Source organism: Pteropus medius, unplaced genomic scaffold, assembly GCF_902729225.1.
Source record: "Pteropus medius unplaced genomic scaffold, Ma_sr-lr_union100, whole genome shotgun sequence".
NCBI lineage: Eukaryota > Metazoa > Chordata > Mammalia > Chiroptera > Pteropodidae > Pteropus > Pteropus medius.
The window spans coordinates 1,038,232-1,065,460 of NW_024352783.1; the positions used below are offsets into that span (position 1 = coordinate 1,038,232).

Genomic DNA, 27,229 nt, shown 5'->3' on the forward strand with positions numbered 1-27,229 from the left:
TTCTAAAGCCAGCCTCGACTCCCAGAATTCCCCAGACTCGCCTTCCAGCACACCCAGTCCATTGTCCCGGCGCTCCATCTCCCCAGAACCTGCTCCCAGGTCTCCAGTCCCTCCACCCAAACCCTCTGGGTCACCCCGCACACCTCTGCCCCTGCCTCACACAGCCCCTAGCGTCCTGGCCCAGGATGGCTCTGCCTCGGCTTCAGGCACTGTGAGGAGATTGGCTGGTAGGTTTGAGTGGGGGGCTGAAAGCAAGGTCCAGGCTGCAGATACCATGGAGCCAGCTCCCCAAGGGGGAGTGGATGTGAACGGGGAGAGAGAGACCCAGAGAGAGACTCCCCAGGGCATCCTCACTGGAAGGGAATCCCAGGAGAATGGTGGTCCGGGTAAGCATGTCATGAGGTTAGGGTGGGCTCGATTCAGCTCATCCTCTATGTTTTCAATGCTTTAAGCCTGGGTACTTTAAGCCTGGGTACCTTTTCAAAAATGTATTTCATGTTTGGAAAGTCTGATTTCCATATTTCTGGGGGTTTGAAGAGAGTCAGGGCTGAAGAGATAGATTCCTGGGGCTGGACCATGTTCTCACTGCTGGGGAGGTTAAGAGGAGGAAGGTCTGGGCAGGGTGGGGCCAGGCCCAAGGGTCTTTTCCTTAGGACACCTGTTTCCCACAGATGCTTCCCTGGCCTGCCCTCCCTGCTGCCCCTGTGTCTGCCATGTAGCCCGGCCTGGCCTGGAGCTTCGATGGATCCCTGTGGGGGGCTATGAGGATGGTCCCAGGGCCCCCTGCCGAGCCTCCCCACTGCGGACCTCTCGCTCCCGCTCCAACCCTCCTAGCATCAGTCACCCCCCAGTGGTCCTCACTTCTTACCGCTCCACTGCTGAGCGAAAACTTCTGCCACCTCTCAAACCTCCGAAACCAACTCGGGTCAAGCAAGATGCCACCATCTCTGCGGATCCCCCACAACGAGATCTTGATCTGCCCCCTGAAGATGGAATCCAAATAGGTACAGGGCCTGGGGGAGTGGATCCCTTGGCTGGGAAGGGAAGGGGTGGAGGTGAAGCATTTTGAAAACCAACAAACTGTAACCCCCAACAGGCCCTGAGCTTTTTTGTTCCTCCACCAGCTGCCGCTTTGAGGCTGATGGGAATTATAGTTTTTATAGTATCAGTCTCTGCTGGGGCCAGAGTCTAGAGTCCCCAGATGGGGATCCTGGAGGTTTGTTCTCTCACTCTGAGTTCTCTCTCCAGGAAACAGTCTGGATGAAGCTCCTCAGAATGCTCCTCCAACAGCCATGGAGGGCAGGTACCAAACCCCCCTACCCTTACTCCCATGTGAGGGCAGACTCACCTTTAGGTCCCGCTGAACCCCACCTCTACAATGGTGGAGCGAAGAAGGGCTGGGCTCTAGCTCTGTCCTGTATCAGCTATGTGACCTTATATAAGTCACTTAACCTTTCTGGGTCTCACGTCCTCATCTGTGAAATGGGGGTTAGCATACCAACTACTTCATAGAATTGTTATGTAGGACATTGGTCAAAAGCTGGTCCCTAGTAAGAGCTCCATTTTAGTCCTCCCGCCTTAAGCCTCTATTGTAATTATTGTCTGCAAGTCCATTTGGCAACCACGAACATCTCTTCTGCGTCATCTGGGCTTGTTAATGATCTTAGATTCACCACCATCACCAGAGTTAATCTGAGCCCATTCACTTGTTTAACAAATATTTACTGCTGTTCATTCTTCTGGGTTTTTAGCTTGGGCGAATGGGTGTGTGGTGGTGCCAAGGACCAAAGCAGGAAAGACAGAACCGCAGGTGGTGGGGAGGTACAAGAGTTTGGGTTTGATCATATTGAGTTTTACTGAGGCACAAATAGGACATTCCAGACAATGGTTGCTATGCGAGGGGGCTGGAGATACAGACTTAGAAGTCTCTGGTACACAGTATTTGAGATAACAGGAATGGAGAGAGTCCACTTAGTTCAGGGCCTCCCATACAACAGGCACATAAAAAAAATCTGGGGTTTGGTCTGGGGAGCCTCCAGTGTCCCTGCATACAATCTTACACTATCTTGTGTACTCCTTTACACTGTCATGTGAATAGCACCTCCTGGAGGTGTGCGACCGTAGTGGCTCTGGGGGACTCCATCCCTTTTTCTCTTCACAGGGATGAAGACGGACTGGAGGAGCTAAAAGAGCAGAACTGGGAGCTGCCCTTGCAGGATGGTGAGGGCCTCTGGGCCTCAGGGCCCTGCTGTGACCATCAAGCAGAGGAAGTATTCTGGGGCACTGGACTCCCCTGATGTGCTAATTTGTTCTCCAGAGCCCCTATACCAGACCTACCGAGCAGCTGTGCTGTCAGAGGAGCTGTGGGGAGTCAGTGATGATGGAGGTCCCTCTCCAACAAATCATGGAGAAACTACCACCTTCGCCCGGCCCCCTGGACCTCGCAACACTCTGTGGCAGGAGCTTCCAGCTGTGCGAGCCAGCGGCCTCCTGGACACCCTCAGTCCCCAGGAAAAGCGCATGCAGGAGGTGGCGCACCTGGGATCTGGTGTAGGGGAGGAGTGGGACCTGGGCCTTGAACTGGCTGGGAACTGGGCTTTCCACTACAGCCCTGCCCTTCTTCCTCAGAGTCTGTTTGAGGTGGTGACATCTGAGGCCTCCTACCTGCGCTCCCTGCGGCTGCTGACTGACACCTTTGTGCTGAGCCAGGCTCTCAGGGACACGCTCACCCCCCGGGATCACCACACCCTCTTCTCCAATGTTCAGAGAGTTCAAGAAGTCAGCGAGCGGTCAGTGGTGTCCTGTCCTCTCTGCAAACCATGTCTTGGGCTACTGAGTGCCTATTCCAGGGCCTCACTTCCATAGGCCCAGTTAGTGCCCAGCTCATCCCTCAAGAAGCCAGGAGACCTGGTTTTCTGTCCTTCATTGCGTGTTCCTCCACTCCTTCAGGTTTCTAGGGACATTATTGTCCCGTGTACGCTCTTCCCCCCACATCAGTGACCTGTGTGACGTGGTGCATGCCCATGCCGTGGGTCCTTTCTCAGTGTATGTGGATTATGTGCGGAACCAGCAGTATCAGGAGGAGACCTACAGCCGCCTTATGTGAGTGTCCCAGAGGCAGGTCACACATGTGGGAGGAAGCTGGGGGGCAGAGTTGGGGTTCGGTCCAAGGGAGGCTGGGGGATCAGGGCCTTGAGGCAGATGCCAGCCGCCTAGGTCTGCTTTTGCAGGGACACGAATATGCGCTTTTCCGCGGAGCTGCGCCGGCTGCAGAGCCTCCCCAAGTGCGAGAGGCTCCCGCTGCCGTCCTTTCTGCTGCTGCCCTTTCAGCGCATCACGCGACTCCGCATGCTGCTGCAGGTACTATTCTGGCCTGGGCCATTTCTGCCTCACCAACCCAGCTGGAGAACTCTCCTGGGGCCTTCTGCCTGGCCATCACCACCTCTTACCCCACCATGAATACACGACTCCCTTAAATCAGACCTCCTAATGCGAGCCTCTTCATCTAGGACCCACCAAACCTTGCCTGGAGCTACCCAGATGTCTCAAGGAGCAATCTGGGTTCAGGAAAAGAGCCTCTGGCTACAGACATAAGTTCTCGACTTGGCTCTGCCACTGGCTGAGTGACCTTGGGCAAATTCCCTTCTCTCTCGGGGTCTTAGGGAGAATGTTGTGGGTGGTCTTTGAGGTCTCCTCAGCTGGATCTTTCTCTGCATGCCTCCCCAATGGGGGTCAGTCATATCACCCTCAAGGAGGCAAAAATTTGTTTTTCAAGGGGTGGAAAAAATCTTAAATATTCCAATGGTCATGATACTTCAAAGGGCCATAATACATAAATAGATATATAGTATAGCTGTGGTATTAAAATTTCTAAAAAAGTTCCATAGCAGGGTGATACTGAAGGAAAAAAGAAAAGGTTAAGAAACACTCTTCTATTGCAGAGTAGAAACTTCTCCCTAAACCAGGTCACCCGGTGTGGGGATCTCAAGGTGAAGAGTTTCCAACCAGATGGTCAGTGTCTTTATGTCTTATTCAGCTTTATATATCCCCAGGGTAGGCAAGATAACTATAATCATAACTTTAATAGTTAAACAGCTATTGAATGCTCTGTTCTTGGCATGGCGCTACATGCTATATACCTGTTTAAACTTACCAATGACTGTATGAGAGTAGACACTATTATCGACTCTACTTTATAGATGAGGAAACTGAGGCACAGAGAAGTTAAATAACTTGATGCAGGTCATACAAGTAATAATTGATGGAGATAAATTTTAAGTCCAGGCACTCTTAACCACTGTGCTATTAATAATTATTAAAATAATAGCAACCTTCTTTTCTGTATTTACTATGTGCCAAGGACTGTGCTAAGTATTTTACATATATTACCTTGCTGAATCCTCACAACATTGCTATTGGTAGGCTAGGTGGGTATTGTTCCCATTTTACAGACGGGGAACTGAGGCTCAGGGAAGTAACATGACTTGCTCAGCGTTCTGCAGATGGTGAGTGGAGAGGTCTCTCAGCCTTGTTGAAGCTGGTCCTTCAGCCCTGTGAACTCCACAGTGAGCACTTTTTCAAGCCAGGCAAGGGTTTTCTGAGCTGTAGCCCCTCTGAATCCCAGGGCTGCATAATATCCTTCCTCCTTGTCCTCAGAATATCCTGCACCAGACAGAGGAGGGGTCCAGCCGCCAGGAGAATGCCCAGAAGGCCCTGGGTGCTGTCAGCAAGGTGGGCATGGGGATGCTGAGGCCAGAGGAGGTGAAGAAGCGGTAGGGAGAGAGGGAAGGGGAGGAAGGCAGTAGGGGTGGGTGACTCAGCTCCCCTTACCCAGATCATTGAGCGTTGCAGTGCCGAGGTGGGGCGCATGAAGCAGACTGAGGAGCTGATCCGGCTCACCCAGAGGCTGCGCTTCCACAAAGTCAAGGTGAGTTTCTGCCCAGGCTCCCCACCTTTCCTTTCCCCACTGGTGGTGCTGCTATGAAGAGGCCAGAATCTCCTCCCTGCTTCCTCACAGGCCCTGCCTCTGGTTTCCTGGTCAAGGCGCCTGGAATTGCAGGGAGAGCTGACGGAGTTAGTGTGCCGGAGGGGAGGCGTGCTCTTCACCTCGCGCCCCCGCTTCACACCCCTCTGCTTGTTGCTCTTTAGCGACCTGCTACTCATCACTCAGCCTAAGAGGTGTGTCCCAGGGAGGCTGGGAACCCAGGCAAGGGTGGAGAGGAGGAGTCTAGCTGGACTTCTGCTCTCCCTCTGAACTCCCTCTTCCCTGGGCAGTGGGCAGCGGCTACAGGTTCTGGACTATGCCCATCGCTCCTTGGTTCAGGCCCAACAGGTTCCAGACCCATCTGGACCCCCTACGTTCCGCCTTTCCCTTCTCAGCAACCACCAGGGCCGCCCTACCCACCGGCTACTTCAAGCTTCGTCCCTGTGAGTTGTGTCTCCTTCAGAAAACACCCTTGGGACTTCCACCTGACCTCTCAGAGCCCACTACCCTCTTCTCCAATATTTCTCCTACGTGGCCCCTGCTTAACTCCTAGTAGGATCTCCTGGGCCAACTGTGACCCTCCCTATGTCCTTACCAGATCAGACATGCAGCGCTGGCTGGGAGCCTTCCCCACCCCAGGCCCCCTTCCCTGCTCCCCAGATACCATCTATGAGGATTGTGGTGAGTAACGCCTAATGGGAGGAGACAAGGAAAAGTGAATCTTAAGGGAAATATGGGCGAGAAGCTAAAAAAAGTCTTGATTCCACTGCTCCCACCTTTAAGCAGACTGTTCCCAGGATCTGTGTTCAGAGTCTTCTGCACCAGCCAAGACCGAGGGACGGAGTCTGGAGTCCAGGGCTCACCCAAAGCACCTGCACAAGAGCCCTGAAGGTGAGAGATTCTTTTATTTATTCAATCAATAAATATTAAGCACCTGTGAGGTGCCGCTCTCTGTTCTAGGCACTGTGAACCAAACACTCAGATTCCTGTGCTGCTGAAGCAGACATTCTAGCAGAGGAAAAACAATAAAGAATAAACAAGATAAATAAGTAAATCATATATAGTGTGTCTGGAGGTGATAAGTGCTGTGGAAAAACAAAAGTGGAGCAGAGTCAAGCTGGTCAGGAGTCCTTGGGTTGGGTGGGCTACAGGTTTAAAAAGGAAGGTTGAGGGCACCTTGATGAGGAGGCATCATGTGAGCAATGACAACTGGGGTGAGGAATTTAGGCATGTGGCATCTGGGGGAAGAGTGTTCTAGTTAGAGGGAAGAGTCAGTGCAAAGGCCCTGTGGCTGGTGTGTTTGAGAAATAGTAAGGGGGCAACTGTGGCTAGAGGGAGTGAGGAGACAGGAGAGAAGCAGATGAGGTCATAAAGAGAATGGGGACTAGATCATGCGAGCCCTTGTAGGTCCCTGTAAGGACCCTGGTTCTCGGGCTCAGAGAGATGAGCAGCCATTGCAGGGCTTGATAGAGGAGTAACCCCAACCCTCTTTGATTCTGCTGTCACCTCCACCTCCAATGGCCTTTCTATCAGTGATTCCAGGCTTCTCTACTAATTCCTACATTCACCATGACACTAAGACAGTAGACCTCAGGGTGCTTCCTTTCTCTTCTGACCTGTCCCCTGCCCTGACCCCACTGAGGCCCCTCTCTCTCTTTCTACAGGCTGGCTAAAGGGACTTCCTGGAGCCTTCCCTGCCCAGCTGGTGTGTGAAGTCACAGGGGAACACGAAAGGAGGAAGCACCTTCGCCAGCACCAGAGGCTCGTTGAGGCAGTTGGGCCCTCTTCAAGCAACCCCAGTGCCCCCCAACCCTAATGCAGGCTGGGGAGGGGGTACAAGTTAAGACAGCTGGCGGTGTGGCATGGAGAGGACAAAGCTCATCCATTCACTGGGTTAGCTGTCAGTGGAAGCACTACCTCTAGTGGCATCCAATAGGGACCAAGCTTCAGGACAAGGCAGCCAATGCAAACATGACTGTCTGAGCCCAAGCAATGAGAGAGAATGAGGATGGCTTGAGTGTGTTGTCAATGGAGACAGAAGCTTAGTGCAGAGCGGCTAATGGGTGCGGAACTGGCTGAGCCCTTGGCCAATGAGTATGCCTGCCATGCTCATAGCCTAGGAAGATGAAGCTAGGTCGATGCAGTTAAAAACAGCCGCGTTGGAGATAAAGTCCTAGGATTAAAATAGCCAACAGCAATTGGCAGGGACCCATCCAGCCAAAGAAGATGGTGATCTGGACCCAAGAGATAAATAGTGACCCTACTTGGTTCCACGGCAAAGACCAGTCCTGCCCTTTGAGTCTAGAAAGTATTAGATTCCATTCCTGGATGCCTCCTGTGTCCTCTCAAGCCACTTCTCTTCCAGAAGAATCTAGAATATGTTTCTCAGAGGATCTGTGAGCGCGTGTGTGTTCATGTGCATATATGTGTGTATGTATCTGTGGACATGGTGTGTTATCTTGTTCCCCTCCCAGATGATTGAGTAGTCCATTTCTTCCCTCGCCACCCATAATAGTTCACCCAGGGAGAACTATTATTCTCTCTGAGAAAGACACTAGGTCTGAGTGCCAGAGGAGAATGTGCTGGGCGTGGCTTGGCAGCCAGATGCCAGAGATGAGTATGAGAGCCCTGGGTTCTGAGTCTCTTGGAGGCCAGGGTTCCATGACAGTCAGAGAGTGATATTACGGAGTAGCCAAGCATCCTGGCAGAGGAGCCTGAGGGACTGAAGATGGCCAGTAGCTGGGGTCTGAGGCACCCTGAAGCCCACAGGCCCTTCTCCTTGTCCCAGAGCTTGGCGTCCATAATCTTTGCCTGCAAATTGCCCAACTGAACTATGATCAGTCAACCAGCCTCAGCCTTGGGCTTCAGACTGGCTCTGGACCCCTAAGTTTGGGTGAAGAAATGGAACTGTGGATCATGGGCTGACTGGTGAGCCTCCTGGGGTTTTGCCTTCATCCTGGTGCTCTCACAGAAACACTGGACCAAGCAGTGGGCAGAGAGCAGAGAGCGGTGTTACTGCCCATCCTCATCCAGAATATCTGCTTCCGGATGAGGAACTGCCCCATACGATGCCAGAAGGAGATGAAGGATGGAGACAGAGTGGAGCAGATAGTGGCTGGCGAGTGGAGCTCAGGCCTGGCATAAGGTCTTCCTTTCAGCTCATGCATAACAACTTGCCCAGGACAGAAGCTGCCATGCTGACCACAGAAATGAAAGAACTCTGGGAGACTCAGAGGGAGAAAGGCACTGGCGTATGGAATATTCATGACTTTGGAGATTTACCTAGTACAGTGCCTGGCGTATGAAAAACCCTCAATAAATGTTGGTGGAGCTGTAATGAGCCTCTTTGGGGCATTGTGTGCTTAAAGGAACAGTAGTTTCTAAATGTGGCTTTATGGGGGCAGGGGCATGGGACTGGTTGGAAAGGAATTCTTTGAGAGTGGAGGTCAGTTCTTCTGGGAACTGGGCTTGGAGACTAGGCACAAGGCCCTAGCATGTGGCCCACTCATAGTTACAGAGGGATCTAAGGCAGTGGGGGTGGTGGATTTCCAGATGTCTAGGGGAGTTGCCTGGGGAAGCTGGGCCCCATTGGGAGTCTCTCTCTCTCTCTGAGTCAGTATATGCTCTCTCCACCCACAGCCCTGCTCTGGTGAGTCAATGATAAATACAGATAGGTCAGGGCACTGACCCCTCTTTGCGCTGGTCCTTCTATGGTCTCTGGGACAATATCATTGTGGCCATTACTGCCGGTGATCTGAGGGGGGTTGCAATCATGACCACAAGTAACAAATGGATGAGAGGAGTTCCTCCTCCCTCGCCTTTCCCTGCAGCCTGCTCATTAACTCTGTTTCCTCTCCTTCTAGCCCCACAGATCCTCTAGCCCACTTTCTGTGGTCCTTTCCAGAGCCCTTCCGTCAGGCTCTGTCTATTCCTGAAAGCTTCTTTCTCTTTCCTCCCTCTTTCGCACGGCTCGCCTCTCTCTTCAGCTACCGGGATATCTTCTGGTTACTGTTCTCTGATATGGCCAGTTTACCAGGCAGGCACACCATCCCATGCAGGAGTACGTCTCCTCCGACAGTTCCTCCCCCAGACTGGTGAAACCGGAAGGCTGCCCCGACCTTGCTCCCCAGCACGCCCTCTTCAAATGGGCGGGAGCGACGGGAGTAAAAGGGTACAACTCGCGGACAATTCACTCTAACCCAACCTGGACGCACCTGAACGTCAGGGGCATGACCGGCCCTCCTGGCCCCTCTGGGATTGGCCCCGCCTCCAGGCTGGGCTCTGTCCCTTCTCTCCGCCCTGCGCCCCTCGCACTGTCCTAGGTGGACCCAGATCTGCTAGGCGAGGCGGGCTTCCAAATCCCGGCCTTGGCACGCTTTCTGGCCCAGCCGCTTCAGCTGGTTCTCAGCGCTCGCCTCCCACGCGAGCCAGGGCTGGAGAGGCCCGCGGCCCCGCGGAGGAATCCTTAAGACGTTGAGTCGCAGGCTCTGCGACTACAGTCAACTGCGCGTCCACTCGCCCGCCCTGAGGGCGAGTGCTGGGCGCCCCTTCTCCTTTCTACTCCTACTATCCCACTCACCCGCCGACCTTCCTGAGGCCCAGGGCTGTCGTTTAGCTGGTTGGTTGACCTCGGACCCAACTTGTCATCTCCGAGCTCAGCGCCCAAGCATCGCAAGCGGAGTTGGCGTTTTCCATTGTTCTCTGCACGCATGCCTGTCTCTGATAGTTCAGTCTTGCCTTCGTGTTTAAGCTCAAACTGCTCCACATTCTACCCACTGACTTCTGGAGTCCCATCTCATTACTCCTTGCCCCAATTTTCTATTTTCTCTTTTCCACTAATCTGTTTACCTTCCTGCCCCCAGGCCTTGGAATCACCCTCCTCTTCACTTTGGAAGCCTTTGCCCACTCTGCACACCTTTGGAAATCTCAAGCTGCCTTGTGTGGGAGGCGGCTGGGGTTGAATTCAGGTTTTATGCGGTCCTTTTAAAGAAAAGATACAAAATATGAATTAAAAATTGGGTACAAAAGTGAGTTTTTATTTAGAATGATAAAATTAACAAATCACTTATTTTAAAAAGCTGACAAACACAAGGAACAACATAAAAACCCAGAAAAGTAATTTTATTTTCTTTGCCATTCTAATAGGTGTGTAGTGGTATCTAAGTGTAGTTTTAATTTGTGTTTCCCTAATGCCTATTGGCCACTTGAATGTTTTCTTTGGTGAAGTGTCTGTTCAAATCTTTTGGCCTTTTACAAATTGAGTGGTTTATTTTCTTCTTATTTTTTTCTCATTAAACTTTGTTTTAATGAGTCTCAAAGTTCTGTGACAGATTTTTGGTAAAGTTGTTTCTATTAAAAAGTGCTGATTTTAAAAACAAAAACTGCCACACACGCTAACCCCAAAATGGTTCACAAAGCACTCTCCTTACCTTCTGAAGGTTTTACGATGCATTTTAATCATTAATCAGTCTTTTACTTTTACACTTAAATGACCAATTGAGACCAACAGTTCTAAGACTGTTCTGCTTGAGACCTGGGTGGCAGGTATTGGGGATAATATTTTTTAGCCTTCTAAGCTTTCTGGGCAGACTTGGTGACCAGCTCCAGTTGCCTTCTTGTCTACTGCTTTGATGACAGCCACAGCAACTGTCTCATGTCACAAACAGCAAAATGTCCCAGAGGAGGTTAATCAGAGAAGCTTTCAACACACATGGGCTTGCCAGGAACCATTTAACAATGGCAGCATACCAGATTTCAAAAACTTTGGGCCATCTTCCAGCTTTTTCCCAGAATGATGATGAATTTTCTCCTTCAGTTCAACATAGTTGCAAGCAATGTAAGCTATGTGACAATCCAGCACAGGTGCATATCTGGCACTAATTCAGCCTCAATGGTTTAGGATAATCATTTGAACCATGTAGCTGGCTGCTTCCATTGGTGGGTCATTTTTGTTGTCACCAGCCACATTGCCACGACGAACATCTTTAACAGACACATTTTTGATACTGAACTCCACATTGTCTTCAGGAAGAGCTTCATTCAAAGCTTGATGGTGCATTTCAATAGACTTCAGTTGTTACTGGGAGTTCACTGCAACGGAGATCCACACTGGCGTGTGTTCTGGGGTGAGCTGGCCTGACATGGGACTGTTTCTGAATGCCATACAGGCAGCACAGTTAGTTCACATGGACAATCAAGGAATGACCAATAAGCCTGTGTAAACCCAAGTCCATGTTCCACGGGTTGGCTTTGTCCAGTCATTGAGAGGCTATCATCCTATGAGGGATGTCCAGGCACTTGTCCTTACCAATGGAACAGTGGGCAGTTTCCTTTTCAGAAAACTCTTAGGCTTGCACTCCATTCTGACTGCACTATGTACCTGTGTGAGCAAGTTATCATTGCTTTTTGAATGCTTGGCTTTCTTTCTTTTGAGAAACTATTTCTCCCTAAGTCCATTTGGTTCTGGTGGACTATCAGTCAGAACATCCACCTTCCCACATTCCCTTGATTTCTGCTTAGTTCTAGGCCTGGATGTTCAGCCTCCTCTTTGAGTCCGTGTTTACTCAGTATTGCCCCAATAGATTCTTGTCTGCCTAACTTAGTCTAGGTTTGAGCTTGCAACCAAAGAATTCTCACTGATACACAGCCTTACAAGATAGTTGCTTAGAACTGCTGCTAGCCCATAAGGCACTTTTGTGCTTTTAACTTTGGGGTTAAAAGATAGCCCCTCTGAATAGATGTAGTGGTAATTGACTTGGGGGGCAGAGAAGCACCTTTACGAAATATAAAATAAAGTGCCTCTTCCTCTAGGCCAATGAAGGTCTCTTAGAGGGGCTTAATTTGTCAAGCAAAACGCAGACTGGAGTTCAGTTCTCACTCACCCCCTCAGCACTCTTGTGCAGTGCACATACTGCACAATCTTATGTGGAGACCCTTTGTCAGGTCCCCCATCCTTCCTTTCAGCTCTCGTCTCCTCTTTTCATCTTCCAGTTTACCTCTTCTAGGCTTTTACTTGGACAATCTCAAGACTGATAACAACTATGTTTACTTTTGTAGCTGTAGTTGAGTCTTCCGTGCTTTGTCCATCTGTTGATTCTAAAAGTTGAAACTCAGTTAACAGTGTTTAGCTTATGTATTGTGATTTAGAAATATCTTTCATTACAGAGCTAGTAATCACTAAGATTACATTTCCTTTCTTGAACTATTTTTAATTACCTTTGAAAAACAATATTTGATATATTCACAGGATTATATGAAATATGTTAGTTATAAATGCTTCTAATATCATGAATACCTGTGTACCTTTCACTCAGATCAGGAACCAATAACCTATTGCCAATAATATGTATGTGCCAATGTAATCCTCCCTGTCCTATTCCCCTGCTTCCTCTGAGAAATAGACACTATATTATATTTTGTGTTTATCATTCCACTACTTTAAAAAAAACATGTATGTGTAAATAAATGTTTTGTTAAGTTGTGCTCTATAAGAATGGTTTCATATTTATGGTGTAGTCTTTTGGGTGTTATGTTTTTCGTGAAACATTATATTTCCAAGATTCTTCTATAGTGTTTTGTTTTGCTGTTAGAACTGCTTGTTATGATTAGAAACACTTAGAAACTCCAGGAAAAACTAAAACAGATCTAAGGAAGGAAATAAAATCCTGATGATCACTAGCTCTGCATGAATGACATTCCCAGGAGCCTCAGCACCCCATCTTCCAGTGCTACTCCCTCCTGGTGCAGAACATTCATCAGAGTTATCCTAGCCTATGGCCGAGGAAGCTAGAGAATTTATCCACCAACTCTCTTTCTCTCATTAGTTCATGGGTCAGCTTCCAGACCAAGGTGCCCCTGACTATGGCGGATTGTTCCAGGGATGATATTTGTCTCTGGAAGGGCCAAAGAGTGTTTGACTTGAGACTGAGAGGTTTCTGCTCTGATGGCCAATGGTGAATATTCTGGGTGTCTCACTATGTGGACCAGAGATGAAGAAGAGGGTAGTCTGCAGAAGAAGAGCAAGATGTTCAAGGAGAAGCAAGACCAGAGTCAGAATGCTAAGGTCCGAATGTCTGTGTTCCCTCAAATCCATATGTTAGAAAACTGATGATATTGTGATGGTGGAGCCCTCATGAATGGGATTGGTGCCCTTATAACAGAGAGCCCACAGAGCTTCCCTAGCTCCATGTGAAGACAGAGCAAAAAGTCTGTAACTTGGAAGTAGGCCTTCACTCCACTATGCCAACCATGACAGCATCATGATTTTGAATCTCCAGTGTCCGAATTCTTGATTCCAATCATTCTTGAGGTCCAGCTGTGCGCATGACCTCAGGATTCATGATTAACTCCCCTTTTGCTTAAATTAATTTAGGTTCTGTTCCATCACTCGCAGCCATTAATATGCAAAGATATCTGCCACAAACCTCTGTGCTTTTGCTCCTTCTCTGTTTGCTAGTGAAAGAGTGCAAAACAATTAAATTGTAATTTAATAATAATAAGTACCACTTTCTGGGAATTTACCATGAACCAATGAATGCTTTTTGTTCATTATCTCATTCAACACTTAAACCAAGTCTGAGACAAGTATTAGTGTCCCTGTAAACCAAGGCATAAAGAGACTATATGGCTTATCCAGGTTCACAAGGCTATTAAGAGGAAGGCCCATTATTCACACCTCTGCTTGTTGGACCCTAAAGCCTGGGGTTTTCAATCACTTGTATCACAGTCTCCACAAAGTAAACCAACTCTGGTGGGATTCAAACTCATACCCCAAGTTTGAAAGGCTTTCTCTTCATGAGAATTCCAGTGTCTAACAGGTCTGCAAGCCACTATAATTGGGCTGCCACAGGTGACATAGATTTCTTTTAACATAACTTAAAAAGAGAGGTTAGAAAAATCTCCTCAGACTGTGTGACTCCTATATACCCTGTCTTTATTCTATGTCCTCCCCACTTTTGGTGCTGAGAAAAAAGGAAGGATAAAAGAAAGACAGAAGAGGGAAGGGAATGACAGCTGTTAACCAGAAGTGAGTAGTAGTGGGAGAGAGGCAAAGGGGTTGGGGGAAGTAGTGAGAAGGTTGATTACGCATGTGGAAGATATTTCCCAATGTTTTTCTGGAAACAAGCTGCTTCTCCCTCCTCTAGTGAGCATTTAGGCTCAGGGTTAGGGCAGAGGAAATAGAAAGAGAAGAGGAGACCCTCCGAGACCATTGCTCTCAGGTGAAGGGAAGCAACAGAGCCACAATTCTGAATTAGGGCCTGAGGAGCAGGGTTTTGAGAAGGGAGTTGTGGGCCCCTTCTTCCATTTGCTGCCTCTCAGGAATATTCCATGGCAGTTAGGGGCCCTGTCCTGCTGAATGAGTTGTTCTTTCCCAAGTACCCAGCCCTGTGATGGCAACTGCTCTGCCTGATGAAAATATTTAGAAGATGAGGGACAACTGAGCCTAGCAAGGGAAGGAACAGTTGGTTAAGATGGAAACAGGAAATATTAGGAGTGAGTTCTCTGGATCAGGAGAAAGTGATGAGCATTAGAAGCCTGGAAAGAAAGGGGAGGGTTGGGAAGGATGAGGGGTTGGCAGTGAGCCTGAGGCGAGGTTGTGGAACTCCATCTCTACCCCCAACAGAAAAAGGTTGTTCCCCAGGGTGTACTACTGGGACTTTCTGTTGTCCCTGCAATGGAGAATCACGCACAGCTCCTACTGGAAGGTGCAGGTGCTGGCCTCAGAGCTCAGCCTGGTTGCCTTCCTTCTGCTGGTGGTCATGGTCTTCTCTAAGAAATGGCTGTACCTCTTTAAGAACAGCGTCTTCCAGCGCTGGCCCACATATGTTAGCAACAGAATCTACATATTGGCCTATATGATATCCATAAGGCTCCTGGAAATCTGCAAATCCAAGAGCTGTTAACTCAGAGAATAGAAAAAGTGAGACCCTTCATCCCTACATCCCACTCCAGGCCTCCAGCTTACCTTGGCCTCTCCATTTGCACCCTGATATTCTTGCCCCCTCCTTCTTGTCATCCCCACTATTTTGGCCTACGAGATGGCTCCAGTGGCACTGAGTCCGCCAAAGATCATTTTAGCCTGGCCAAATCCCAGATCGAATGGAAAGTGTCACTGCTTTTGATAAGGCTCATAGCTAAGTTTGTACTATAAAAATGTTGTGAGGGGCGTGGACTTGCAATGCATGTGAATCACTCATCACTCATTAATCACATAATTCACCATTATCCTGGGAGAAGAGCCCCAGAGAGGGGCATTACTTCCTCTGGGCTTGCAAACACACAGCTTTGAGAGGAGTCCCTCAGGCCCTGGCCCCAGCCACTTTTCTTCCCTTTGACTTCACTTTGCTTTTCTGGGCCAGCTCTGGGTATCCATGTCTGATTTCCTTGTCCTTTTCTTCTTGGCTTCTTGCAGCCACTTCATTTCCCATTCTTGTTAATCTCCCATTGTGCTGTCCTCTCACTTTTGAGGTTTGAGCCCTCCATTTCAGATCTCGTGGAAAAACAAAGCTTTTGACCTCCCATTTCCATTTCTTCATTCTTACTAACCTTAAAAAAAATTTAAAAGGTTATACAGCTATTATTTTCTTCTGTTGGGAAAATAATACACCTTTCTTACATTTGGGGAAACAAAAGCTATCATTTATTGCATATATATTCTATTTGCTCAATTTAATCCTCAATCAATCCTAATAGAGGTAATTATCCTTATTTTACAAATGAGAAAATTGAGACTCAGATTAAGTACCTTGCTCAGGTCATAAAGCTATTAGATTGAACTACATGAAATGGCTTTTCATTTACAAAAGAGAAATTCATATGGATAAACCTCATAACAGCATGTTTAGAATTATAAACATGTGTCTAGTTCCACAACTCACATTAGCACCTAAGTTTCTCTATGATGCTTACTCAAAGACAGCAACTAGTAGCAGTGTGTTGAATACTCAATTTTTTCCAGGCTTTGAAAAAATTTTGAATGACTGTTACAGAGTTGTACTAATTTTTTATGAATAATTATATATCTTTTATATTATTTTTATTATTTAATTTATATTATTTTAAAATTTATCTTTGAGATATAATAAACTTTTCTATATTATAAGTGACTATAGTATTCAACTTAATAGATTTTTCACCTATTACATGACTATTTTATTTTCCTATTCTTGGCAAATGTATTTCCAATTTCATATTTGAGGAAAAAAGAGCAACAAAATTTGTTAATCATAAAGTTTTTTGTGTGTGCTTAAAATTAATTCTTTGGTTTATTTCCCAAAGTGGGTTTACTGGATCAAAGAGTGTAAATATTTTGAGGCTCTTTATAACATTTTCCATGTTGCTTTCAAAAAGTATGATAACAATCTGTACTTCCACTAATAATGTATGAGAAGTCTTGTTTCTTTGTACCTTTGCCAGAAATGACTGTTAACTTTAAATATATGTATTTAAATGTAAATATATAATTTTTTTGATTTAAACAAATTGCACAGTTATTGTGGGAAATGCAGAAAGTTTAAAAAAGAAAACAAAAATCACCTAAAATTTCCCCATACAGATATATTCACAATTGACATTACAATAGATTTATTTCCAATCTATTGTGTATACACACATAAAATAAATACAAATATATTTATTTACTTTTATTTTAATAAATATAAATATTAATTTTTAAAAATTATAATTATTCTACATGCTCTGTGCTGCAAACTCTTTGGTTGTGAGCATTTACTCATATCATTAATAATTATTCTATAACATCACCTATGTTTAAAATTTATTCGATCAGGTAATATATGAACAGAGTGAAAATTAAAAAAATACAGAATATTACATAGTGAAATGAGCCTTCCACCTCTGGCTTTTAGGCTCCCTTCTCAGTCCCTCCTTTTTTTCTAGAGATACTTTATTTGGAGACAATCATCTAGCGTATCATCATTTTTAATGAACACATAATAATCCAGTTTATGGGTACACTGTAATTTATATAATAAATCTCTTGTTGGACATAGAAATATCTGCAAATAAGACTCTTGTATATAGATTTTGGTGCAGACCTTGGATTATTTCTTCAACACAAATTCTGAAAAGAAGCATTGCTGGGTCAAAGGGCCTTAACAATTTAGATTTTTTTTTTTTTATATTTTGTGCCATATCACTTGCCAGATATGCTGCCCATTAGCAGTGTGTGAGAATGCCTCTTTTTTTTCTAAATCCTTTCCTACACTAGTTATCATCACTTTTGTTTTGATCTTTAATAGATTAAAAAAATCACATTTAGTTTGCAATTCTATGTGTTGAGCTTCATGTGTTTATTGAACATTCCGATTTCTCCGAGAATTGCAGTTCAAGTCCTCTGCCTATTTTTGAGGTATTTGTTTCATACGGTCAGGCTTATCAAATGAACTCCATATCAAAAATCTCTGCCTGTATAATAAGTGAAAGCAATATTTTATTGTTATCTCAAACGTACATTTCTTTGATTATTAATGGGCCTGAACATTTTCTTGTATTCGCTCATTTGATTATATTTTATCTTTTATGAATCCTTGGTTCATCCTGTTTTCTCCTTTTCCCCAGAAAGTTTTAAGCTGTGGACAAATGATCCAGTTTTTTGGATGGCCAAGATAACCTTCTGCCTCACCCTGGGACTGGGCTTCATCTTTCCCATCTTTCCCATCTGCCATACTTGCCTGGTTGTCAGAGATTGCTCTTCTATGGCTGGATTGGAATTGTCATGAGCTTCTAGGAAGGTGCTCATTAGCTCTGGAAAAGGTGCTTAGTTTCCCCTAACCCACATCTCTCTGGGCAATGGGGTAGAGGTTTTGGGAATAGGGTAGAGGTTTTGTGGGTGGTAGTAGAACAGACTGGTAGTTGTTGACCAAGAATTGATTTTCATCATTTCCTGGTCACTGGAGAGGTGGAGGTGAGCAGTTGATTCCCATGAACCTTTGGGGCTGTGTACTCTGTGCGCGGTGATGGGAGCTGTAGTTTGTGGCTGTAGCTCAGCAGACGAGAAGAGTCCCTACAGGATTCTTGTGTGAGAATGACCTCACTGCTTCCTGTCTCCTAGCTATCTTCATTTTTTTCACCCTTTTGTTGTTTCCTATTAACATCTGGATCTTCAAGTTGAAGAAAAATTTATCAATCCCTATTGGCTGGAGCTATTTCATTGTTTGGGTGGTGTTTGTCCTATATGTCACCTGTAGTAAGTGGCCTGGAGGGCCCTGGGAAAGAGGGGACATGGATGGGTTAGGGCAGAGAAAATGTAGAGAGAGGGGGCTGGCAGTCCACAGGGATAGGTTCTTAGGGACTTATTTTCCCTTTGATTTCACCCTGCTTGCCACTTTCTTCCCACTCTCTGACTTTCCTCTCCTATCCCCTTATTCTTTTCCAGAGTTCCTCTGCTACTTCAACCATAAACATTTCTGGAGTCTGATTGTGAGCCATCCCTCCAGCACCGTGCCCTGCATCAGCAGTTCCAGGTCAGACTCTCCAAATGATCAGATCGTCTCAAACACCTCTGTCAACGAAGAAGAAGTCCTGGATCTTGAGTAAGAAAAAGCATCTCAGTAACCTTTTTTTGAACTCCTGGCATCAAGTTTTGTCCATTCATCTGAATTGCTTTCCTCATTCTTCCCACAAACCTTGAGGATACTGGCCCTCTTCCCTGCAAATAATTAGAAAGGAAGGATTTTAGACAAGCTTTCCCCTCCTCCTCTTGTCTCTGTTTTACCTACAACTTGGGCGATGTGGAATAAATTGTGTGCCTCTTGTTTATCATGTCTGGCAATTGTTGAGACAAGACAATCTTAAAGAGAGGAAGGGAGAAAGAACAAGTTTGTCTCTCAGTTCTTTCTGCCTAGGAGTGTTTTGGCACCCTCCTGTTTAACCTGTCCTAGTTGTCTTCATTACCAAACCTGTCCAACCTCTCCTACAGCATACTTGTACACAGGTAAATCCCTCTTTGAGAGCTAAACCTCTTTAAACTTTGTTACCCCAGCTCAACATTTGTTAGTTAGTAGGTAGGGGGAAGTGATCAGGAGAGAGATATCCCTTATGAATTTGTTGGCATTATTATTCACAGTGAAGAATTCAAGAGCAAAATGACCCCAAGGTAAGAGGCAGATTAAACAATGAGAAAACTATAGGGGGTATGGTTCTATGATGTGCCCTGGGCAGCAGGCCCACGCTCTGTGTCTAGCTCAGATGACTGATAATTCATAGAGCCCTGTGCTTGAATACCGCCAGTGCAAACTCCAACTCTACCTCCATCTCCTCCACTTCCACCACCACTAACTGCATCAACTTCACTACCTCCACCACCACCCACCAAGCCCACTCTCTGGCTGCTATAGCTCTCCACCCAAGCCTCGCATATTTTCTACCCTGTAACGGCAGGAATAAAACATGATAAGGAAGGAAACATTGAGGTTGGGCCCTAAAGTCAAAAGAAAAGTTGCACATTTGGATATAAACTCAGTTTCACAAAGACATGCAGCAGCTAGCTTGGACAGTGCTAGCAATGACTTTTGGGATTCCAACATCTTGCACAGAAAAGGTAGCCTCCCAGGAGAGCACTTAATGACTGATATTTGTCATGTAATATCTCTCCAGATGGAGCCATGATACCAGCCAGCTAGAGAAGTGGAGGGACAAATTGTGAGTGGATTGGATATGGTAAAAATATATGTATTATTAGGTTGAACCATATGATACTGCTGTTTTAGCAGTTAAATGTTGGCAATTTCATTGTATCAAGCTACTATATATATATGACTGATTTCTATTGGAGTTTTTTAAGACTATTATTCTTACCATAGCTGACTAGGAGATGTGGAATTTCCAACCTCATTCCAAGCAAATATTTTGAGCAATGAACCCAATACATGGGCTTGAAAATTAGGCAGAACAAAAAAAAGGAAAGAAAGGAAGAAAGAAAATTAGGCAGAATGACATTCCACAAATCCCTACTCATTATCCCCGTTATATTCCTCTCCTGAGGTAGCTTGTAAGGTTTTATTGGAAGACTTGTTTGTTTATTTATTTATTATTTTTTAAATGCCTACAGCACCTGTTCCTAGATGGTCTCCTATCCAAGTACTAACCAGGCACGACCCTGCTTAGCTTCCGAGATCAGACGAAATTGGGCACGTTGAGGATGGCATGGCCGTAGACTGGAAGACTTGTTGAATTAATCATCTTGGAGGAAGAGATACAAAACAAAGGGATGTCATAACCTCTGTCTTAGAGACTTCTGTCTTAATTGGAGAAAGTGACTTTGTGATTTTGTAGAAGTCATAAACTCAAATGCCTACAGAGGGTAGGCAGGGAACATAAATGAATAAAGGGGGCCATTCTTTCAGTCTATACATAATTTTCCTCTTTTGATAAAAACCTAGTATATTACCTATTGCTGGATAAAAATTACCCCAAACTTAGTATCTTAAAATAATAAATATTTATTATCTCACATTGTTTCTGGGGTCAAGAATCTGGGAGCTGCCTAGATAAATGGTTCTTGTTAAGGGTCTCTCATAAGGTTATAGTCAAGATGTCAGCTGGGGTTGCAGTCATCTGAAGGCTTGACTGAATCTGGGGGATCTACTTCCAATATGATTCACTCATATGGCTGTTGGTAGGAAGCCTCGGTTCCTTGCCACAAGGGCCTCTTCATAGCCTGCTTGAGTGTTCATAGCTAACTTCTCCTAGAGTGAGCGATCTAAGAGAAAGTGATAAGGAGGGAGCTCCAGTGCCTTTCATGATCTCGTCTTGAAAGAAATACACTGTCCATGATATTTTATTTGTTGGAAGCAAGTCAGTAAGTTCACTCCCTACTCAAGGGGTGGGGGGACCTTAAACTTCATCTGCTGAGGGGAAGAATATCATAAATTTGTGGATCTGTTTTAAAATTACCACTGTCTGCTTCTGGTCACAAATTATTTACATTTTTCTCACATGAAAAATACACTTATCTCTCCCAAGGCCCCCCAAAAGTCTCATCCCACTACAGCATCAGTAAGCTGAAGGTTCAGAATCTTGTTGTGTTGTAAAGACCCCTCATGGGGTCTTTAAGAATTATTCCAACCAGGATGTGGAAATTACACACAGAGAGGAATATGAAAATTGAGAGTTTATTATAGTCACAGGTCCTAGAAGAGGGAGCCATGGCATGCCATGGAGGAGGCCACTTGGGAGGAGTACCAAGGGAGTGGGTTCAACCAAGCATTAGGGAGCCAAGAGAGTGAGGACCCATGAAAAATTGACTTTATTGGGTCAGCGTGGAGTACACAAGCAAAAGACATGAGGTGATTTCATTGGTGCATTTGAATGTCACGAGGTCACAGTCAGGAGAGGGCAAGAAAGGGAACATGTGACAGGAACTAGCTTTATTACACAGGTGTATCTGGTCAGCTGGTAGGGTGTTCACAGCTTGTTTGGGGGGATGTTAAAACATCAGGAAAATGTAGTTTCAAAAATATACAATACATTAGCCATCTTTTACGGGCTTAATTGTGTCCCCACCACCCAAATTCATATATTGAAATCCTAACCCTTAGTACCCCAGAATATTTGGGGTATTTGGAGATAGAGTCTTTAAAACAGTGATTAAGTTAAAATGAGGCTATTAGGGTGGACTCTAATCCAATCTGACTGATATCCTTATAAGAAGAGGAGATTAGGAATACAAAGAGACACCAGGGCTGTGCGTGCACAGAGGAAAGACAATGTGAAGACACAATGAGAAGGTGGCCATCTGCAAACCAAGTAGCAAGGCCTCAGAAGAAACCAAACCTCTCTACACCTTGATTTTGTACTTCTAGCCCCCAAAACTGTGAAAAAATAAATTTATGTTGTTTAAACCATCCAGTCTGTGGTATTTTATATGGCGGCCTGAGCAAACTAGTATACTATCTAAATTAGGTTTGGGTGTAGATGAGATTCTTTGTATATAATTCCTTAAGTACAGATCCTCTCAATTTGACTACCTGTGACCTAAAAAGATAAATTAACATCCCCCACATATCAATACAATGGTAGTACAGTTAAAAGATAACCATTATAGACATTATTGTTTTAGAAGAGGAGAAATGAGAGGCATGCAGGAATCGCTGGTCCATAGCAATTCTGAAATCCAGCTGGGAAAATGTTGAAATTTCCTTATTAGGACAGTCTTTTTTTGTCCAGGAATGAGTCTTCCTGGTTCCTTTTCCTTTTAAACATAATTAACATTCCATAACATTTACCATTTTGAAGTACACAATTCAATGATTTTAATGTGTTCACTGTGTTGTGCAACCATCACCACTATCCAACTCTAGAGCATTTCCACTCTTCTAATCACTCCCCGTTCCCTCCAGCCCCTAGAAACTACTAACCTACTTTCTGTTTCACTCGATTTGCTTATTTCAGACATTTCATATAAATGAGATTATACAATATGTGGCCTTTTGTGTCTGGCTTCCTTTGCTTAACATAATGTTTTCAAGGTTCATTCATGTTGTAAAATGTTTCAGTACTCCATTCTTTTTTATGGCTAAATAATATTTCATCATATGGATGTGCCATATATTGTTTACTTATTTGTAAGTAGATAGACATTTTGGTTGTTTCCATCTTTTGGCTATTATGAATAATGTTATTGCGAATAAGTTTTCATACAAAAGTTTTCAGTTCTCTAAGGTTCAAAGTAGGAATGGAATTACTGGCTCCCGTGGTAATATAGAAGTTAACTCTATATTTAACTTCTTTACAAACTTCCAGACTGTTTTTCAAAGCAACTGCACCATTTTACACTCCTATTAGTAATGTGTGAGGGTTCCAGTTTCTCTACATTCTTGCTAATACTTGTTATTGTTAATTTTTTTTGACTCTTGCTGTCTTAATATACATGAAGTGGTATCTCACTGTGGTTTTGATTGACATTTTCCTAATGCATTTCTCCAAGATGGCATCTCATGTGCTTATTGACAATTTGTACATCCTCCACCATTCCGCCTGCTATGCTTTTGGCTCTACCTTCTGAACCATCCTTGCTTTTCCACGAAAGGCAGCCTGTGTTTGCAGCTGTGTTGTTTTCTCAGCCTACTTTATGCTAGTAGAATTTTGGGATCTAAAGCCTTCTTTTCCATTTGTACCATCTCTATCATTTTCAGACCAAGCCGATTGTGTCTCTGCCAACATAATTCTGTTAAACACTTTGTAGTTTCCTGTGAATCTTATTGAGAGTCACTCCATTAGACAAAAATGGCTTATAGGCAAAGAACAAGGTTAGGAATCTGAGAGCATCTTAGCTTGTTTGTTCTGGCTCAATATCTCTCATGAGACTGCTTTCAAAGTGTTGGCTGAGGCTGTGCTGATCTGAAGTCTTGACTAGGGCTGGAGAATCTTCCTCCTAGATATTTTCCCATGTGACTGTTTGCCGGAGGCCTAAATTTATAGCCATGTTGACAAAGGACTTTTCAAGAATTTTTGTGACATAGTAACCAGCATTTGGTCATTTTCATGACATAGCAATCAAAGGCAAGCAATCTATGAGAAAGAACAAGGTAGTAGCTGTAATGTCCTTTAGATGTAGTCTCAAAAATCATACACCGTCACTTCCATCATATTCTGTTTGTTAGAAGTGAGCCACTAAGTCCAGCCCATATTCAAGGGGAAGGTAATTAAACCCCACTTGAAGGGGGAGCGTTAATGAATTTATGGACATATTACCATTACATTTTGGGTACAAGGCATATTTTACAACAGGGCAGCATGACTGCAAATGGCAAGGAGCAAGGCACTATTTCAGTTCAAGAACATTGTCATTTTTTTGCTGGCTTATCTGGTTGGCTTGGGGCAGCCCGCATGCCCATGGTTCTTCCAGTTCTGCCATATTCCCCATCAACTCCTCTAATTCCTGGGTGAAGTTTATGTTCAACTTCATGATGAAAGCAGAAGCTTTTCCCGAAGGGTACTCCCATCATCAAAGTTGGAGACTTGGAAGCAGTGAGAGACCAACATAGGTATCAGTCCACCCTCAGAAGTTCTGGCTCAGTCATGCAGGTTCCAGTTTTTTTTTTACTTTCTTATTTGACATCTTCTCTTTCTGACTGCCTACTCTGAGGACGTAAGGTTCCAAAATCAGCCAAAAAAACCAACAGCGTCACATAGACTGTTTAACTGGCTCTCTGCTTACATAAGGTCAAATCTCTAAAAGAAATCCCCTATAATATGTGTCTCCTAGTGGTTCTGCTTCTCTGGTTGAACCTTGACTGATACATCAGTGAAACCACCTAGAGTTGCTATTAAGCTCATCCTTCGAGTTTTTTTATTTCAATTATTGTGTTTTTCAGTTCTAAAATTTCCATTTAGTGGTTACATTTATCTTCTAGTTTTTTGCCAAGAGTTTCTATTTTTTTTTCATTTGTTTTAAGCATGTTTGTAATTGCTCATTGAAGTATTTTTATGATGGCTGCTTTAATATCCTTGTTAGAAAATTCTAATGTGGAATCGTACAATATCTGTCCTTTTGTGTCTGGCTTATTTCCACCCTGCATAATGTCATCAACTTTCATCCATGTTGTCATGTGTGTTAGAATTTATTTTTTCCTAACACTGAAAATATTCTATGTATATACCACATTTTGTTTATTCATTCATCTGCTGATGGACACTTGGGTTGTTTCCATCTTTTGGATATTGGGAATAGTGCTGCTATGAATATTGGTGTATAAATCTCATATGTGTAATTTTAAGCCAAAGATCCTGCTAGATTCATTAGTAGCCATTTATTTTTCTATGGTAGTCATTAATGCTGTCCACCAAATATTTCCAGCTCTTCGCCTTCTGGGAATATGCTAACATTGTACCTTCTGACTCTCTTGTGATTGGGTGGGGTCATGTGACTAGTTCTAGCCAATAAATTTTGAGACATACTTCTACTTCTGGACCAGAATATTTAATTGTGAAACCCTCTAGAGATCTCATTCCTTCTGCCACAGTAACTGGCAATATTCAAAGTAGTGGCTGGCCTGTCACCCTGGGTGCTAGAATGAGGACACATGGAGCCCATGTAATGCTATGGACTGAAGTGTGTCCCCCCAAAATTCATATGTTGAATCCCTAACTGTTGTGTGGCTGTATTAAGAGATGAGGCCTTTTGGAAGTAATTAAGGTTAAATGAGGTCACAAGAGTAGGGCCCTGATCTGACTGAATTAGTGTCCTTATAAAAAGAGAGACCTGAGAGTTTGTTCTTTCTCTCTGTGCAATGCTCCAAGGAAAGGCCCTGTGAGGACAAAGCAGGAGGGTGGCTGTCTCCAAACCAGCTCTCACCAGAAACCTAATTGATTGGCACTTTGACCTTGCATTTCTAGCCTCCAGAGTCGTAAGAAAATAATTTCTGTTGTTTAAGCCAATCAGTCTATGGAATTTTGTTATGGCAGCCCAAGCAGACTAAGACATGTAGTGTGAGTGAGAATTCAGCCTAGTTGTTACAAGCTACTAAGATTAAAAGGTTCTTTATTACCTTAGCATAACTGAGAGTGTCCTGATTGACATAACTCTTTTGACTAAAGGGAAAAGAGAAAGATAATGAATCTGAAGCTGTTCTGCCTTACAAAGACAACTCCTATGAAAAGATGCTCAACACCACATGTCATTAAGGAACTGCAAATTAAACAAAGAGAAACCCTGACACACTCATTAAAATGGCTAAAATCTAAAACAACAGCAAATGCCGACAATGATGTGGAGCAACGGAAACTCTGTTGGTGGAAATGCAAAATGGTACAGTCACTTTGGAAGACGGTTTGGCAGTTTCTTACAAAACTAAACTATACAATCCAGCAATTATACTCCTAGATATTTACCCAAATGAATTGAAAACTTACACGCACACAAAAATCTGCACATAATAATACCAGCTTTATCCATAATTGCTCAAAAATGAACACAACCTAAATGTTCTTCAGCTGGTGAATGGATAAACTCTGGTACATCCATATGATGGAATATTATTCAGTTAAAGAAAAATAAGCTATCACAGGCCGTAAAAAGACATGGAGGAAACTTAAATGCATATTGCTAAATGAAAGAAGCCAGTCTGAAAAGGCTACATCCTATATCATTCCCACCACATAACATTCTGGAAAAGGTAAAATGAAGACCGTAAAAAGATCAGTGGTTGCCAGGCATTTGGGAATAGAGAGGGAGGGATGAATAGGTAGAGCACTAGGGATAGGGCAGTGAAACTATTCTGTATATTATAATGGTGGATACCTGTCATTTTACATTTATCAAACCCATAACATGTACAACACCAACAGTTAACCCTAATGAAAACTATGGTCTTTGGGTGATAACGATGTGTCCATGTTGGTTCATCGATTATAACAAATGTTATCACACCAGTGCTAGATGAGGAGGGTGGGGTTGGCTATGTGTGTGTGTGTAGCAGGAGTATAGAGATATATGTGAACTCTGTACTTTATGTTCAATTTTTCTGTAAGCCTAAAGCTACTCTCAAAAATAAAGTTTATTGATTAAAAAACAAAAACAAAAACAAACAAATAAACAGAAAACAAGTGTCAAGAAAGAGGTTATGGAGTTTAATTTTTGTACAATGGAGAAAACACGAAGCTTATAATTTTCTGCCTTCACAGAGCATTTGACAGAAACAGGCTAAGAATCTGTTTTGCAGCAAGGAGTGTCACTGAGGATTCAACTAATGAGAAAGAAGAGTTGTTCTCAGTAGGGGACCATTGTTTGAGGTGAAGCCAGTCAGTGGGATAGAAACTGTCCTTGGTATTTGTTAGAAATTGGGGCTCCGCGTCTCTTTAGGTGAGCAGGGAATTGTCAGACAATTCCCTGGAGAACACAACATTTCTGAGATACTTCTACCAAAACAATGCAATATTTTCTACCAAAACTATATTCTACTGAGTCCCTGGAATATATCTGTGTACAGAGAGGGAAACGGCACAGGACTTGTGGACTTTCAGCTCCTTTTGGGATCTGCAATATGGAGAATTGCCAAGGCTCAAAGACAGCATGATTCTTGCTTGCATGGAATCCTGCCTCTGTAGGCTCAAGAGCAAACTGCAAGTTACTGCCCTGTATTCCTATGTGCACAGGTCCTGAGGCCTAAGGGAACGATTACAAGAAGGCAAAGCTCTCTGTCCTCTTTTGTGAGACTCTTGCCAATTCTTTTTTTTTTTTTTTACATAATTTCAGATATATAGGAAAGTTGCAAGTACAGTACA

At 44.3% G+C, this 27,229-nt stretch overlaps 2 protein-coding genes across 4 annotated transcripts in view; both read left to right on the forward strand.

Moving 5' to 3' along the window:
• Window positions 1-8,321, forward strand: part of ARHGEF15 (Rho guanine nucleotide exchange factor 15) — a 10,699-nt gene extending 2,378 nt beyond the window's left edge. For all 3 annotated transcript variants that reach the window (XM_039847300.1, XM_039847299.1, XM_039847301.1), the window contains 15 exons: window positions 1-386; window positions 672-1,004; window positions 1,249-1,303; window positions 2,162-2,220; window positions 2,318-2,529; window positions 2,629-2,789; window positions 2,950-3,102; window positions 3,231-3,360; window positions 4,657-4,731; window positions 4,835-4,927; window positions 5,018-5,178; window positions 5,275-5,427; window positions 5,583-5,665; window positions 5,771-5,875; window positions 6,649-8,321. The exon at window positions 1-386 is cut by the window's left edge and continues 288 nt beyond it. In XM_039847300.1, the coding sequence (XP_039703234.1) occupies window positions 1-386; window positions 672-1,004; window positions 1,249-1,303; window positions 2,162-2,220; window positions 2,318-2,529; window positions 2,629-2,789; window positions 2,950-3,102; window positions 3,231-3,360; window positions 4,657-4,731; window positions 4,835-4,927; window positions 5,018-5,178; window positions 5,275-5,427; window positions 5,583-5,665; window positions 5,771-5,875; window positions 6,649-6,800 (2,311 nt within the window). In that variant the 3' untranslated portion in view covers window positions 6,801-8,321. The remainder of the gene's footprint in view (window positions 387-671; window positions 1,005-1,248; window positions 1,304-2,161; window positions 2,221-2,317; window positions 2,530-2,628; window positions 2,790-2,949; window positions 3,103-3,230; window positions 3,361-4,656; window positions 4,732-4,834; window positions 4,928-5,017; window positions 5,179-5,274; window positions 5,428-5,582; window positions 5,666-5,770; window positions 5,876-6,648) is intronic.
• Window positions 8,322-12,959: 4,638 nt separating this feature from the next.
• ODF4 (outer dense fiber of sperm tails 4) lies at window positions 12,960-20,212 on the forward strand. Its single transcript, XM_039847393.1, is given in 6 exon segments — window positions 12,960-13,054; window positions 14,562-14,882; window positions 14,884-14,903; window positions 18,057-18,191; window positions 18,381-18,537; window positions 20,055-20,212. Coding segments are annotated over 6 exon segments (741 nt in total). The 3' UTR covers window positions 20,068-20,212.
• Window positions 20,213-27,229: the final 7,017 nt, after the last annotated feature.